This window comes from Poecilia reticulata, linkage group LG2 (assembly GCF_000633615.1).
Source record: "Poecilia reticulata strain Guanapo linkage group LG2, Guppy_female_1.0+MT, whole genome shotgun sequence".
Taxonomy (NCBI): domain Eukaryota; kingdom Metazoa; phylum Chordata; class Actinopteri; order Cyprinodontiformes; family Poeciliidae; genus Poecilia; species Poecilia reticulata.
Genome location: NC_024332.1, coordinates 35,165,301 through 35,181,966, shown reverse-complemented (window position 1 = coordinate 35,181,966; position 16,666 = coordinate 35,165,301). Strand labels below are relative to the sequence as shown.

At 37.8% G+C, this 16,666-nt stretch overlaps 1 protein-coding gene across 1 annotated transcript; it reads right to left on the bottom strand.

The window, feature by feature from the left end:
- Window positions 1-17: 17 nt before the first annotated feature.
- Window positions 18-6,251, bottom strand: myl1 (myosin, light chain 1, alkali; skeletal, fast). The gene is made up of 6 exons (XM_008403813.2): window positions 6,008-6,251; window positions 5,332-5,359; window positions 3,610-3,753; window positions 2,096-2,269; window positions 1,925-2,002; window positions 18-572 (listed from the first exon to the last, which is right to left on the bottom strand). The coding sequence occupies exons 1-6, from the start codon at window positions 6,137-6,139 to the stop codon at window positions 544-546; spliced, it is 585 nt and encodes a 194-aa protein (XP_008402035.1). The 5' UTR covers window positions 6,140-6,251; the 3' UTR covers window positions 18-543.
- Window positions 6,252-16,666: the final 10,415 nt, after the last annotated feature.

Genomic DNA, 16,666 nt, shown 5'->3' with positions numbered 1-16,666 from the left:
AGACAAATATTCTGGAATAAAATGGGAGTATGAAACGTTTATTGTGAAATGGCAGAGGATACAATAACTTAAGACTCAGGGATGGATTGAGTGAAGGGTGGATTGATTTTGATGGCCAGTCCTGGGCCAAACCAGTCACCTACATGGCAGATAGACAGCCAGCCAAACAATGAGTGGGAGGAAATGGTCATTTGTATCCCACCTCCCCCTCCATCACCGTTCCTCTGTAATAACAAAAACCCCAAATGAGACCACGGGACCTGAATGAAGATGAAGGAAGAATCACTTCGTCTGCAATCGTTACTGCTTTCCAAGTAGCAGGAGGAGGAAGAGAGAAATGAAAAATAATAATAATAAAGCACCATTTGGACAAAAGAGAGAGAAAAAAAGTAGGATTTAACAAAACAGGGTTCAGGAAATGACATCTCTTAGTCCTTTGTTCCCCCTGCTTCCACAAGATGATTCAGGAAACAGCGAGTGGATGTCGCGACACCATGGGGTCGTCTGCACTAGTCGATGTTCACCACCGCAGTGGCAGGGTCCTTACACAGACATGATGTGCTTGACAAAGGCTGCAGATGAAGACCAGGGCAATATATAGAAAGAACAGAGTAGAAAAATTAACGAGGAGACAAAAACTGGCAACATGACATGAGTTCATGAACTAGTAATGCCACGTGATGGTGTAGCAAGCGCCACAGACACAGTAACTCTGTATCAGACTTCAATGAATGTTCAATGACCTGCTGTCTCAAACATTAAGGTAGCCATGTCATAAGAATGCATTCTATTTTATGAGCAGTAGAGGGAGACTGAAAATACATTTAAAGGAAGTGAGGTTTTGCTGATGGGTTATAAGAAATTAATATTTTACCTGCAGTAAATAACTCTCTTGGCACCTCCATTTAATATAAATGTAGATTAACTACTTCCAGAGGCTGAAGGTAATGGCTAGGTCAGGAAAAAGCAGACTTCAATCTCCTTAAAACACCTTCAATCCAAAGATGTCATCAAGGCTCATACAAACAATATTTTATGAACCATAAAACTTAAAACACTGTTGCTATGGGTAATTTCTTTTACAGAGAAGCCAAACATTATCTATGTGGTGAAGTGGGAGGTGGTGCATCACCAGACTATGTATATAAGACACAGACTGTAAATGGAACCTGCTGATAATGAAAAACATGAATGTAATGGTACACAGGGGATATTTTTGTTGCTCTAAGCTAATTCGAACAATCTCCTTTTGTTCTGTATATGCTTTAAGTCGATCTCATTTTTAAGGCAAATCAAAAACTCCTAACAAAAGCTACAAAAATATGTTCAACTGAGTAATTGCTGAAAGCTTTAACCCATATGACTTTTGCTTGGTGTAGCTGCACTATTATTTCATTTTAGTAATGTGAGGGTGTAGTGTGCGTTTGCATAGACCAGACAGTAACCTTTCATCTTATAAGTGACAGAGAGAGGCCTCCACTGATAAAACTGAATATTTGTCCCATTTGTTGCCATCTGGTGGCAGAAGGCAGAACAATCCAAATGGGTCTCTTACTGGGCCAGTCCTGGCTGAAACAGGTGAGTTGCGGCAGTCCTGCACCCCACCGCTCATCTAAAAAGTAATGACTGACTTCAGTGTAAACAACAGTGTAATGCTGTTGTTATGACAGCTTAAAGGTTCATAAACTAACGTTCACAAAAAACACTATTATGAGAGAGGAGTTGTTGGTCTTGTTTTAAGTCAGCAAAAAGCTGCTTTGGTCTTGGCACCTCTTTGACTGACTATTGGTAAATGAAGATACCAAGTAAGAAATAACGCAACACCTAAAGGATTAACCACCTGGTTTAAAATAGTTCCATTGTGTAGCTCAGTTCTGTAGTAGTAGTAGTAGCAGAAATAGTGTTAGGGTAATTTTTGGCTCACCCTCATAGTTGATGCAGCCATTCTCATCCTCCTGTCCTGCCATAAGGGCATCAATTTCAGTCTCATTCATCTTCTCTCCTGCAAGGGGTCACAGAACACATTCAGTGTTGAAAACACATAAAGTAGCGTGTGGAGTGCCATATAAATCACCAGAGCCCAGTTCAAACTTACCAAGTGTTGACAGGACAATACGGAGCTCAGCACCCATGACTGTGCCGTTTCCCTCCTTGTCAAAGACACGCAGACCCTCAACATAGTCCTCAAATTGTGCCTTGTTTGGGCTGTTGATGATTGTCTGAAACATGGGCAAGAAACCCTCAAATTCTACTCTCTTGTTGGCCATGTCTGTGGAAGAAGAAATAAAAAATACAATAGATATTTCACTAGTAAACCTCAAACAGCTGACTATTCTGCTAGATATCATCCCTCTACCATTGCTGTAGTGGAGAAACTCCAATGCAGCAGCACACAAACTCACAAGCGTCCGTGAGTTTCACAAACCTGCTTTTATTTTTTGCAAAACACATTAGTATGAATGTTTCTGGTACTAGTAACTTAAGAGTACATTATTAATTGTCCTAGAAGTTACTTTTGCTTTAAGTAAACTTCATCACTGGTACTTCTCAAAAGCAAATCTAAGTTATTTTTTATGTTAACAAAGCTTATGATGAAGGTCTGATGCATATGTTTTCAACATATGGGCCCTACTGTAGACTACACCGCAGCGCCCTCTTGTGATAAAAGGTTCATATCTGCTTCATGATTATGCTCTTGCATTTTTCTTGTTTTTTTGAGCAGCATAGCTTTCATCATTACTAAAAAATATGTGTTCTCGTATTTAAAATAATTTCAAAACCACTTCAGACATGTCCAAAACACTACCACAATGTCTACTTGACTTATTTTAGCTAGTAAAGTGAATATTTGCTTGCTGAAAAACACTGTTGTTGCAATTTGAGGTCCTGAAGAAATACAATCAAAATGCAGTGATTGAACTGATGTCATAAACGGTTGATGGTGACTGTAAGTCTGTTTTCAAAACGACAAACTGTGCCATCTTATAGCACAATCAAGTAACTATGTTACCTTCAGTTGTTGTAAATATGCTATTTATTCATAATATGACTTAAAAGAAATTTGACTTCATAATTGTATGTCTTGAAATTGGGCCACTGTCTCTTAGACTGACTCCTGCTATTCCTCTGCCTTCAGGAAGTCATCAAAAACATTGCTCCTCTACTAACCCTTCAACAACATTTTTACCAGCCTTTCACTGAGAAGTAGTTCATATAATTAGCTCCACTGATGCGCAGTTCCATCATGTGTTTGTTAATTGCTACTGGCTAGTCTGTAGGAGCTCAGGGAGGAATCGCGGGACTGGTGCTCTGTGAGGTGGAAGCACATAACCTTGGAAACTGCAGCTCCAAGGAGGAGCTGCGTTTCGAAGGCGGAGCTAGCTCCACCCAGACAATTTGCAGATGAATGATTGCCACCCGAGATTAAAGGATTTCTCAAACATGTATCAAAGAATGAAGGCAACACTCCAGGTATGTTTTTGATGAGGGAATAACATTATAACATGGTGCAAAGCTAAAAAAATAAATAAAAAAAATGAGTTGATTTTGTATAATACTAACAATATGAAATGAAAACACAAAACTTGAGTTAGTGAATGGTTCTCTTACCTTCAGGTGTGGGATTTCCCAGCAGTTTGCTGACTTCCTTGTTGGTGGGGTTTTGTCCCAGAGCGCGCATGATGTCAGCGATCTGGTTGTACGCCACCTTGTTGTCACCCACCCTGTCAAACAAGCCGAAGGCCTCTCTGTAGTCTGTTGAATGCAGTGAGAACAGAATATCATCACCTAAATGCTCCGGTGTATTTGTTTAAATCATGAGCTATTTTGTGTATGTATGGAGGAGCATTTGGAGTTTTTAATACCCAAATTTTACTATACAGAGCTTTTTATCTCACACACCTTAAAATTTCCATCCCCTAAATGTTTTACACTACTCAGCGACAAAAAAAATTACGGGAGAAATTTGTAGGAGAGGAATCATTTTATACGGTTTCTGCAACCATTTTTTTATTAATGTAAAAGTGTCATATTTTGGACATTTTTCGTCAATCATATTATCAAGTCATTTTAGTGATGTTTAGAATGTAATTATCTGTCTAGCTGTTACATTTCTGAAGCTTCTAAATGCTTTAAAATCAGTTCAAATGTAATGTGTTTTTATCAGCGCTTTATTTCTCAAAAAGTGCAGCTGTTGCAAAACTACCAGCAGGTGGAAGTAGTTACTCTGCTAACTGACAAGGGAAAAGCACAAGTGCAAGACGTCCAAGGAGGCTGCAGTGTTGCTGGCTGAATGGACCGACTGCTGCCGAGCTCCATCACCCCTCACACTATTTCTGTCTCAGCTGTCTCCTTCTGTCACAGCGGGGCTCTTTTAAAAGACCACCTTGGAATTGATATACATAGCTGAGAACATGAGCCCCTCCTTTTAAAGGCAAGACCCTCTGTGGGTGAGAGCGGAGTAAAAGAAGGGAGTGCTGACTTTAGTGTAACAAGCATCCAGCCAGCCCAGTGGTCTAGTCCTTTGCTGACTAGCAGCCCACAGGTGCTTCTTTTTGTCAAAGTCATAGCATTTCTTTATCCCTCCTGTGGCTGGTACTCTTTCTGAACAGTTTCATTTCAAAAGATCTGGAGATGGTATAATAAAAGAAGCAAATATCAAGACACAGAAACATCTTAGGTTTATTTAGCATACCAGAGTTCAATAGTCATTAATTAGTTCTGTGCTATATTTGTGTGCTATGAACTAGTAATCTTTTTAATTTGACACTAACTTAATTTTTTTGTTTGCTGTTCTACAGCTGTAGGTTAAAGTTCAATTATTACACAGATGTTTAGCACCACAAGTTATTCATTTTATTTTAAAGAGACTTATTTACATTTTTCCTTACAAAACCTGTTGACCTGTTGTGTTTACTCAAATGAATTGCTGCACAAATTGGATGAATAGTTGATATATGTTTTTGAGGGATAATTAAATCTTTATAATTAACTACCTATATAAGCATTCTCCTTCTTAGCTAGTCTTAAGTTTCACTTGGCATGTGATATTTCTGTGGATTGGCAAAACACAGAAATGATTGGGGTGACCACTTGTCACAAATATTGTAACACCGGTTGCTGATTCTTCTACAGGTTTGCTTTGGCTTAATTTCATTCAAAAGTTCTTCCGTTAACTAATCTGTCAAGCTTTAAAGATTGAAGATAGTGACAGATTGACTTACTGGTAGGTCAATTGAAATCTGAGACAGATGAGAGTTTTTTGATAACATGAACTGTTTACAATGTGATATTCTGTCTTGTGGCTGCAAAATTGGGCAGAAGTTTACTTACCATCAACCTGGTCTGCGCTGAATTCAATCTACAAGCCAAATAAAAAGCAATAGTGTAAGTTTCAAAAGCAATACATGGCATAAAAGCTCTTTTTAATGAAATCATCCATGCACAAATTAATTCCCATAAAACAATTTTTTTTTCCCCAGCTGCCCTACTTTTTTTTTTTTTTTTTTTTTGCCATGTGATTGCACCTGATCTGTGGGAGTCCATCTTTAGCCACATTAAGATGTCCACATTTGGAGACGCTGTGGATTGCTATCAAGCATTACTCATCACCTTGAGTCCAATCCGGAAACAGCTGGGCGTGGTCTAAAACCGCGGTGAGCTATCCATGGTTCTGCTTGTTCCCTGCATCCCCATTCATAGCTGTGAGAATGTTCCTTTAAACCTAAACCTCAAATTGCTCTCAAGATCTTTTCATAAACTTATTGTGACTGCATCAATCGTTTGACTAAAATAAGCCTAACCGTGAAATAACTCACAATGCTTCATATTTTCACTCAAAAGTATTGATGACAATGTCGCAAATAAAATATGTTTTATTAACCACTGCAGATTAATATGTAATGCAGTCCTTAGTTGAAAACCGCAGTTGCTGCTGATCCCAAACCGTGTGCGTCCCACTCTAATCCTTCCCGCTCCAGATCAGGTCATGCGTTCATTGTCATGGTACCTTGACGGAAGACAGGTCAATAGCGGGGGCCGCTGCGGGAGCGGGCGCTGGCTCGGGTGCCGGTGCCGGTGCGGGTGCAGGTGCAGGTTCGGCCTTCTTGGCGGGAGCTTTAGGGTCCTTCTTGGGAGCCATTTCTGCTTATAGTTAAGAAAGCAACTACCTTTTCCCCTGAAGCACTCACAATTTCCGGTCCGGGTGGCACACAAGGAGTGCAGCACTGAATGGAGGAGACTCAGAGGAAGAAATCCCTGTTTGGGCGTATATATATCAGGCTATTTTCCGTGTGACCCCCGCCGATTCTGTCCTCGTCTGAGGATTGGATGGCGGAGGGGAGGGTGTGTGAGAGAGTGATGGGCTTCTCTCTAAACATGGAATGTAAGATTGCAGGCCAGAGAAAGTTTATCCATTCCTCTCATCACAAACACACTGCACAAGGTTGGAAAGGTTACCTGCATGCATAAAATGTTCATTAAAACAATTATAAGCACGTGTTGTTTCATCACGCACTCACTCAGGGCTGGCCCAAGGTTGTATGGGGCCTTGAGCAAGAGTTGATGTGGGACCTCCTCTCCTGTTAAGAACATTGCACCATTAACACTATTCCAACACAGATCTGGATAATTAGCTATCATTACTCTGGTAAGTAATGATTTGTTTTTTTTATGCAGAAATATTAAAGCATATCTGATACATTTTATCAAACATCACCTTGAATAGAAACAGAAAATTACAATTTACCACTGGACATTTCTTTCAATCGCCATGTGCTCTTTCTAATAGCTTCAGTATTTTTTTCTTATGTTATAAATTTGCCCTGACTGCAGAGGCTAATTCTTTTTTCTATTATATATTTACTGCATGTATTTATTTGCTGATGTGCATTTCTCAATAGATCTTACTCAAACACAGAAACATTTAATGCCATAGTATTAGAGTGTTACTATATTAACACAACAATAAAACAATGAAGAACTTTCAAAAGTTATTTTAAAATGTAAAAGAACTTTCTGGTTCTTTTACATTTTAAATTAAAAATGGAAACAATTTTAAAATGTTTTAAGTTATCTATGCTTAAACCAAAATCTTAAATGGTATTCTCATTTTCAATAAACCAAGGTAAAAAAAAAACTAAAAAAAAAAAGTAGATTGATGTTTTTTGTGGATGTTCATGGATTTATGGGAGGGCCCTGATGGTTGGTCCTCTAGAAGCACCTTAAGTTGCCTTGGGCCCATTCTGCACACACTGCATTCATCTGTGTCACCTTGAGGATTATGCAACGTGATATTTTAAACTATTTATTTATTATTATTATTATTATTATTATTATTATTATTATTATTATTATTATTATTATACAATTACAAGTGCAGAGTGCTTAACAAAAAAGGACAAATCACTGATGTTGTAAAACGAGTTATGAAATAAAACACACCATCCAAATAATAAAATAATATGTGCACATTAGGTTCTTGATTTTATACAACTTTCACCATGGGAGGTGTTGGAACACCTGGAATGAATTATTTGAATGGCTAAGAAAATATTTTTGCTGCATAGTTTATTTACATTGTTGAAAATGAGGGAAAAAAATCATCACTGGTTTGACTTAAATAATAGCTTATGCAAGTGGTTTGAAATATTTTACATAACTATTAGCTCTGTGTATTTTTAATTTTCCAAGTATTCCATGTTGACGGACAGTGTCTATAACAATTGTTGAGCTTTTTTAATTTCTTATGTTTTGTTTTTGTATATATGAAAAAGAAGAAACTTCATAATGCTTGACAGTTAGTTTAGAAGTAGAAATTGCAAAGTTTGGAAAGGGTTTGGTCATGGGTTCATAACAAAGCCCAACTTCAAGACAGTAAAACAAACAAAAATAAACGATAAACTGTAAAATTAGTTTTACAAAGAGTCCTTCACACCTTTCATGGTATTACACATTCCTTTTTTAACATGAGGATAGAGTGTTCATACAGAATCTAAAACTATTAATTACTACTTTATATCTTAAATTGTAGCTGACTTGCTCACTGAGCACACCGAGTAACAAATCCCACATCTTAGTCAAAGGTTAGTTGAACTTGGTGTCACTCCCAAATCAGTGTTTTGACTCGAATACAGCAGGAAGGAAGCAGCATCTGCTCCTTATTTACTTCTGTCCATTACATCACATTCAACTCATTAGCACATAAGTGATCCCAAACTGCCCTCTTATGTCAAAGGCAGCTGAAACGCTCATACAGTTGAAATCAGAAATTTACATACGCAGAATAAAAAGACAGTTAAACATATCTTTTCTCACTCTCTTCAGTTATATTACTTACCTGTAATCAGTTATATTAATTTCTGTTGTTTTACATCAGTTAGCATTAAATAATATTTATTTTTTCCTAAGTGCCACAACAATGAAAGAATGTGTGAGAGATTTATTTATGAATGTCTTCTCTTTAAAAATAAATGAGGAAAAGCCCCAGATGACGATGTCAAGACTTTGGCAACTTCTCATAAGTTAACTGACACAATTGAGTTAATTGGAGGCACAGAAACCTTTGAAACCCTTGTATCATTTTCACTSCATGTCATGGGGACGTGTCTTTGGGCTTTCACCTGAAATGCATTAGTTTTTTGGTTGCTCCATGATAAATTGTGAAAAAGTTAATGGGGTGTGAATACTTTTGCTACCGACTGAACCTTTTGGCTCTGAAAATGATCAGCTGTTTATTTGTGGGCACTGACTGTGACCACTTGGCAGAGCAGGACCTCTGTGAGCGTCACCAGCAGCCTTAGAGTGAATGTGACGTAAAAGCACAGAGACTGAGATGTGGAGCAGCTTTCAGCTGCTGGTGCCAGTAACAGAGACAAGGCCAAGAGTGCAAATTCTGTCTCCTTAGTTCTCATCTATATCTGTCCTCTTAGCCCCAGTAGTGGAGCCCTGCCCCCTCCATCAAGACGGGGGGAGGCCGGTGACGAAGGAAGTTCATGAAATCCTCTTCCCCTACCACCCCTTGGCCGGCACACACCTACCCACTTGCTTTCGCTGACCCCATCTCCATGAGGGTAAGCCAGAGAAAGCCCAGTCCCTCAGCTGTCATCCTGGCTCACCCCTGGCACTCTACTGCGTCTTCTGTGTCTAACTTCCCTTTCCTCCCTCCCCCTATAGAAACCCAGCCCCAGAGCTTGCACCTGTGCTGCAGTCCAATCTCAGCTCCACTATAGATGCTTAATGGATTCAGCAGGATGTTGATGGAGCTGAGCTTGATGTGCTGCCAGGTCAGCTTATGGAATGGGGAAAGAAAACAAAAATGTTTGTGCTGACAAACATCGCTATGTTCTGTTGTTTGAAAGTTTGAAAGGTACCCGGAAAACATAAAAGTAACTAAAATTTCATCTGCGATTGTTTGCAGTTCAATAACATGACTCCAACAACAAATAATACAATTAATGTCACTAATATTTATTTACACATTATTTGACTTCTGTAATTCAAGAAGGTTTATAGATGCATTTAAGTATCTTGTTACAGACTAGCACACAAAACATCACATTAGTGAATAAAGGCAATCCTCCTGTATCTAAATATACAGCTATACTTATCCATTATCAATGGWAAGCTTCTTTAAAATTCCCATACTGGAGACATGAACTCAGATATTTCAGTAGAACAACAGGCTTCTGTTTGTAAAAAGTCTAAAATACCTTTTTGGGTTCGAAATGACAAATGGCATGAAAAAGAGGGAATGAAACTACAGTTCAAAGTGTAATAATGCTTAATGATTTTCATTGGTTTTCATTATGTGACAGTATTGGATTTCAGGTGGCTTTGTAAGGTAGAAGTTATGTGGTAATTTTGGACAATGGATAAAACTATCTTTTTTTTTTCTTTCTTTTAAATGTGTTTTCTCAGAGATATAACGTTTGGGGAAAAAACATAAAGCTCCTTCATCATATGGATTGCTTTCCCCGGCTTCGCAAGTTGCACACCCAAAGGCATTATATTAAATCCTGCACCTCTATAAACTTCATAAAATACACCCAAGACACATACATGAATAATGAAACTTACATTTTGTTTCTGCAACTGCAGCAGCTTTGAAAAAGTTTTTTAAACCACACCAACCAACAGACAGTAGAACAGATAGGTTTCCCCTTTCTGCCTTTTGCTTACCTCTGATAATATCATCATGTTTGTTGTTCTTTTTCAGTAACTGTCATCATGATTTTTTTGTTTTAATGTTTTTACTCTTATGAATGAAGTAAAAATCGGTGTTTAACATGTCTGCTCATTCATCTGATCTATTTCCAGCTTAGCATGCTTTTTGTGGTCGACCTGAAGAAATGCAGTGTCATGTCTGACAGATTTGGACAAATGGGCGGAGTTATCATCTGGATCTTCTCCTGTTCAGAGTCCACATAACAAAAAATCACTAAAGTTTATATTGGTTTCTATTTGTAGATTTTTTTTTTTCAAGTAGCATTTTCTTCTTTAGTCTGTGTTTATTTGAAGATTGGCTGGTTCTTGGATTCTGCAATTACTTTGTCAATACTTTTCTTGACAATACTGAAATTTGGACACAAAAGTCCATATTTGTGTGTTTTTTTGTTTTGTTTTGTTTTGTTTTATCAAAACCCAAATGATGCATGCTTTCCATAACTATGACATATGTACTTATTTATATGTTAATATTTTATTTTAATACATAATAGACAAGACAATAGCTAGCGATCCTTCTCTTTTCTGGTTAACATCAACAGACTGTTGGGATATTTGAACTTCATTTGCCATTTGTTTGTTACTTTTACTTTGAGAATTATTAGTGACCCATATAGAAAATGATATTGAGTTGCTTTGTTTAGGCCTGTGTTCATCAAATCTCATTGAGAGGCTTTCAAAGTGCACGGTCAGTGCTTCTTCTCTCTAAACTTTGAAAAAACTGTTTGAACAAACTGAGAGACCAGAGACCAAAATCGGTAGCTAACAGCAGATTGTCGTGGATTTTTATGAGGCTAGTTTCAGTACTGTGGCATGGTCAGAAACCAGGAAGGAATTGTTCATAAAGATTATTGTGAGTTAATTGGGAATAAACTTGAGAAGTAACTGTTATCCCATCTTTAAAATGTAAATTAGAGATGGGATAAAGATTGTTGCAATTATTGGCATTTTAGGCAGTTTTTTTCTTTTAGTATAGGAATGATAACATTTTTGAAAATAGCAGGAACAATTCGAGAGGTAAGTGAGGAGTAAATAATTATGAAGGAAATAAGAGCTTGGAGGCAGGATTTGAACAGTGTTGTTGAGATAGTATTGAACATTCAAGTGGAAAATTTAGGCAAAGATGATGGCAGAGTTATTAGTGATACCTGGGAGTTGAAAACTGTAAATTGGCTGACAATGAAGACTCAACACTGGGCAAATCACATTGGTTTAAACTCCTTGCAAGAGCATATTGGGACCTGAGCCATGATGAACTAAACTACACACAAAGAATGAAGAGTCTGGTAGAAAACTCTGAATCCCAGAATGCACTGCATTATATAATGCCATGTTGTTTGGGACTGAAAACTATTATTTAGTGATGATGAGGTGGTGCCCCAACCTGTTAATGTTACACATTTTTAAGAATTGTTTTCCATAGCCAAACCAAACCTACAAGTGTATTGAGCACCATAAATTTGGATTTGTGAATATATAGTATTCACAAATCATATAATATTCACAAATCCACATGAAAGAATATGTAAGAAGAGGTGTGGTCTGTTATGGACAGTGGCAGCTAAGTCTGTGAAACAATACTTAGCTATAAATAAATATCCTAGTTAGGGCAATGATGGAGACACTCAGTGGAGCTGTTAGAAGAGAGTTTCTACACAGTTGATGATTCTTATTAGGCAATCTGGTCTGTCAGTAGACCAACTTAATGTTTAACATCAAATCTGAACAAGATTTCATTTATCTTTAGAGGAACTATGATCCACCAGTGAATCAACATTGTATGTTTACTTCACATTGCAGTTTGTGCTCACAATATTTATTAAGCTATTTGGAATCCATCCTCCTGCAAAACAACTTTTAAGATGCAAAAACACAAATGTGGTTTCGGATATTACTGAATAAATCACACAGATTAAATTATACCAATATGAGAGACAACTTCATTCATTAGGCCATTCATTCTTGTTCAGTTAAAAGTTTTAGACTAAATCATGAAGGCATCCAGTTGAACCTTGAACCACTCTGAGTATTCAATTAGAGATCAACAAATACACTTTAGATTCCTTGCCAACCAATGGTCCACTGACTAAATATGAAACCAATAAGCAATGACAAAAATCAATCAAGACTCAACTGACAGTACATTTATTTTTTTTTTATCTATCAGAAGCTTATGATGAGGCTTTTTTGCTCATACCAGAAACCCCAAACACTTGCTTATTACTACATGTACTAGAAATCATTGACAGTGTTTAGATAGAGTCTCTGTTCTGCAGCCAACCCAATAACAAATTAATATAAAGTATGTTATGGCAAGCAAAAATATATTTTTATCAGGTGCTTTTTGATTGGTAGGTTTTGAAGCTTGTAATTGCAGAAAGGGTTTTTATCAAAACAGCATGCTGTGGGTGTGTTTTTCTTCTTCTTATTCGTTCCTAAGCTTCTGACTTTGCCCTTGGGTAGGTGAGATGTGAATGTAACACATTCTATAATTTCATTAATAACATTTGAACAGGACTATAAGTCTCATGGAAGCTTAGAGTGAAGTGCTGAGACCTGTTCAATTATGCAGTTCAAAGCATTTTGTATTCAAATTTCCGTATGGGAATCCCATTGGCAGTGTTGTAAGCATAAAGAGTAACACTTCAACCATGAAACAGTGAAAGGTGCCCTCAGGATTTTGTGAAGGAGCGAAAACACAGGTTTTGATTTCAACATGCAGCACCTGTCTTGGCCCTGGGAGCACTCCTGCGTTAAGCATGATTAATGAAATGTGAAGAACTTGAGCTCAAGAGAAATCATGCGATGAGTGCAGTGTGGTGTGAGATTCTAAAGATGACATAACCTCTCTGGTCACTGACATTTGGCTAACATTAAGAAATTTGTTGTTCAGAATGGATAGGTTAAGCACATGAGCGTACTTCCTCTGCCGCAAGGCATTCGGCACTGGTCCCGGAGCCATGTGTGATGACTAGAGTAGATATTGGACTTTGGTCCCATGCACTGCCTCCTCCTTTTTAAACCCTGAGTGCTTCCTTCCCGATACTCTGTGGCCGTGCCAAAAGGAATGAGGCTGTAACTGAGCCTGTGGGGACAGATGGTGCCTATTTATAGGACCTGAATTGAGGTGTGAAGTTTCTTGGGATTTCTAAGAGTCGAGGCCCTGGCTCCTTAAAGGGGCTGATGAAGGTTCTGTGGCCCACACTCTAAATGGTCTCTCAATGGGATTAGATGGGCACAAGACTAAACAAAGCAACCCAATGCCCTTTCCTACAAAGATCACCAAATAATACCACGGATAGATGAACAATGGCACCAAAAATGCATTGTCTGCCTTCTTTCATGTGGGATATTAACTTGTTTAAACAATAGATGGATCCATCCATCCATCCATCCATCCATCCATCCATCCATCCATCCATCCATCCATCCATCCATCCATCCATCCATCCATCCATCCATCCATCCATCNATCCATCCATCCATCCATCCATCCATCCATCCATCCATCCATCCATCCATCCATCCATCCATCCATCCATCCATCCATCCATCCATCCATCCATCACAAGAATCTAAGCACATTCCTTCCCAAAATATACTTTACCGTTTAGAAATTAGAGATGTCAAATAATATAAAGTCTAAAGCATGTATTCAGTTCTGATTCAAACAGGCATCTGGAGTCAACAGGTTTTTCAGATAGTATATTGTAAATTACCTACAGCTTTATAGACAATGGACAAGTACAGTTGTTGGGGTTCAGAATAAAGACCAGAGTCTTTGAACTTGTTAGTCATGCCCTAATCTATACAAATATTATAATTCAACCTTGAAACCATATAATATTTTATTTCAGTCATCCAACGACCAAGACTTTGTTTGGAAACCTGGCACAGAGAGAATAGCAAGGGTGTCTGCCTGCCTATTTACGTCCTCCCTTAAGCTCAGTCACCACGTGAAACTCACACTTGAGACTGCAGACAATGTGGGATCCCTCCGCCGAGGACACACACAGGACATTGTTACAGAGCTTCAGATTTTGGAGGGCATGTAGTGATGGGCCTCACAGCAATAAACGGCTGCAGTGTGTTTCACAGGCTTCTTGTGTTCTCTACGCAACGTAACTATTGGTACATTCTACATTCTACTTTATAATTAACAATTGAGCAATGCAAACCTTTGTTGAATACTTCAAGAAATGTACCTCCTCTACATAAAAAAATCTCACTAAAAATACTTTACCAACTCTTTTCATTGTCAAACATCACCTGCATAGACACTATAGCATTCTGCCTCCGTCATTACATAATTTTAAAGACAATATGTCACCTAAAGAAACATCTCAATAAAGGTGTCAGGCTGACTGTAAAGCTGTTAAAGCTTCTACTATGTGCAGCATGCAAAATGACACCAGTACTCTCACTTTAGTAGCCAGTGTAGATCTCCAGTGTTATCTACTGCTTCTGTTTTTTTTATATATGTTGCAAGTAAGAGAACACAACCAACTAGCTTATTTGATTGTGGTACTCATAAAACAGTTACCACCACATACAACACTTAACAATGGTTGGAAAAAGTGTGCAAATTTCTTAACTGTTTGTTACATAGTCGAAGTTGATGTGGGGAGTATTCAATTTTAGCTTTTCTGGTAGACATGCAAAATATTATACGTGTCCAAAAATGAACATTACACAACACACACCATCCTCACTGTAAAACAAGATGATTGCAGCAAAGAATGAATACAATTGCAAATTACACTTTTCCTATTTGATTCATAAAACTACTTTTAAAGCCATGCATCAATTCCCTTCCATGTTACACTTATGCACTGCCGATGCAGAAAAATCCCATGAACTTCACATATGAAAATCTTGTATCACATGTAAAACTTACATGTGGTACACAGGTGGTCTTGTGTGAAATTACGTGAGTCGCATTTAAAAGCATATGTATATGTGTGGATTTGGAACATCAACACTATTACAAGAAATAAGGATGAAGTGAGAAAATTATGAGTTGCTATATTGATGGGRTGATCAGACAGTAAATCTACATTGTTATTTAGAAAAGAAATTATGAACAAAAATCTTGATCTAAAAAGTAATTAAAATCTGAAGAAAATTAATGCAAACAAAATAATGCGAATCCATGTCTTTAAAGCTGGGTGTTCAAAGTCAGTCCTCAAAGGCCAGTATCCTGCATGTCTTTCTTCCATGGGGTAGTTACTACCACCTCAGCATGTCAATGTTCTGCAGATGCTTGCTAACAGTAATTCAGTCTAGGTATGTTGAAGCAGCTAAAACATGCAGGATACTTACCATTCAGGATGGACTTTGGACACACTGCTAAAGTGTTAAAATGCATAGGACTTTTTACATCACACTTTAAGCAGAATAAAGTAATCATATGATTAGGACATTTCTGGGCCCTCTTACGTTATACTTCAGCTCACCCCTTGAACATGCATAAAGAACTTGAGACACATGTATCTCCATAACACTGTACAAACTGTTAGATTTTCATAAACAACTAACTAAATAAAGAAAGAAAAAAAAAATAAGAAAAACGTTGCAAACAGTGAAAGCATCTAAATAAAGTGCATGACTGTTCTCCATGGCCAACTGAGCCTCTTCTGAAGAAATTTGCCACTGGATGTCAGCAGAGCTCCACACAGCTCAGGCTCACTTTAGATAAGAGAAATACTTCTGTCCGATTAACAACTAGAATGAGTTTAATCAAATGCAAAAAAAATCCTAAACAATATCCAATTGAGGGCTTAGGGTATGTTTCCAGCTAATTACTTTTGATACACAACTTACACAGAAATAGACAGCAACTCCCCTCTCAATCCTGCAAAGGATAACCGTGTTAGATTATGGATGAATGGACACAACTTGTGCTCTTTTAGCACTAAATAACATTTACAGACTTTAATTTTTTTGTTAATCTTTGCAAAAGTGTTTTATTATTACAAACTGAGCACAATCTGTTCATTTTCTAATGCTTACAGGTATTCCCCAATCTGTTCAGGTCCTGATACTCACACTCACATTGTTCAGACTGCTGAACGCAGCAGAGTGGCAGTCAGACAGCCTTCTCCACAGAGGACCAGTCTTGCAGCCATCAGCAAATACACAGACCACTCTAATCCCACCACCATGCAGCTTGTCTGTGGATGCTTTTCTTTTTTTTCTTTGCAGGCAATTTGCCTCAAAGAAAAGGCTTTAAAGAGTTTGTTGCACATGAAGCACTCTCTACAAGTTTGCCATAAGCGGGTGCAGTCATTCCCAGTGGGCAGGCATTTTGTGTTTGTTCCAAGCACAAAAATGCTGAAAGTGTACCTAATAACTCCTTACTCTTGTATTTTTCTCCCTTTATAGACTGAAATAAATCTGAAAAGATCAATAAAATAACTTGGTGTATTTTAGTTTTATGTTCACC

Bases quoted from the DNA above. Each gene is read 5' to 3' on its own strand.
- myl1 (XM_008403813.2), bottom strand. From the start codon at position 6,139: ATGGCTCCCAAGAAGGACCCTAAAGCTCCCGCCAAGAAGGCCGAACCT. The intron at 2,270-3,609 runs GTAAGAGAACCA...CTTCTTCCACAG, and splicing joins GGGAAATCCCACACCTGAAG to ACATGGCCAACAAGAGAGTA. The intron at 2,003-2,095 runs GTAAGTTTGAAC...GACCCCTTGCAG, and splicing joins TATTGTCCTGTCAACACTTG to GAGAGAAGATGAATGAGACT.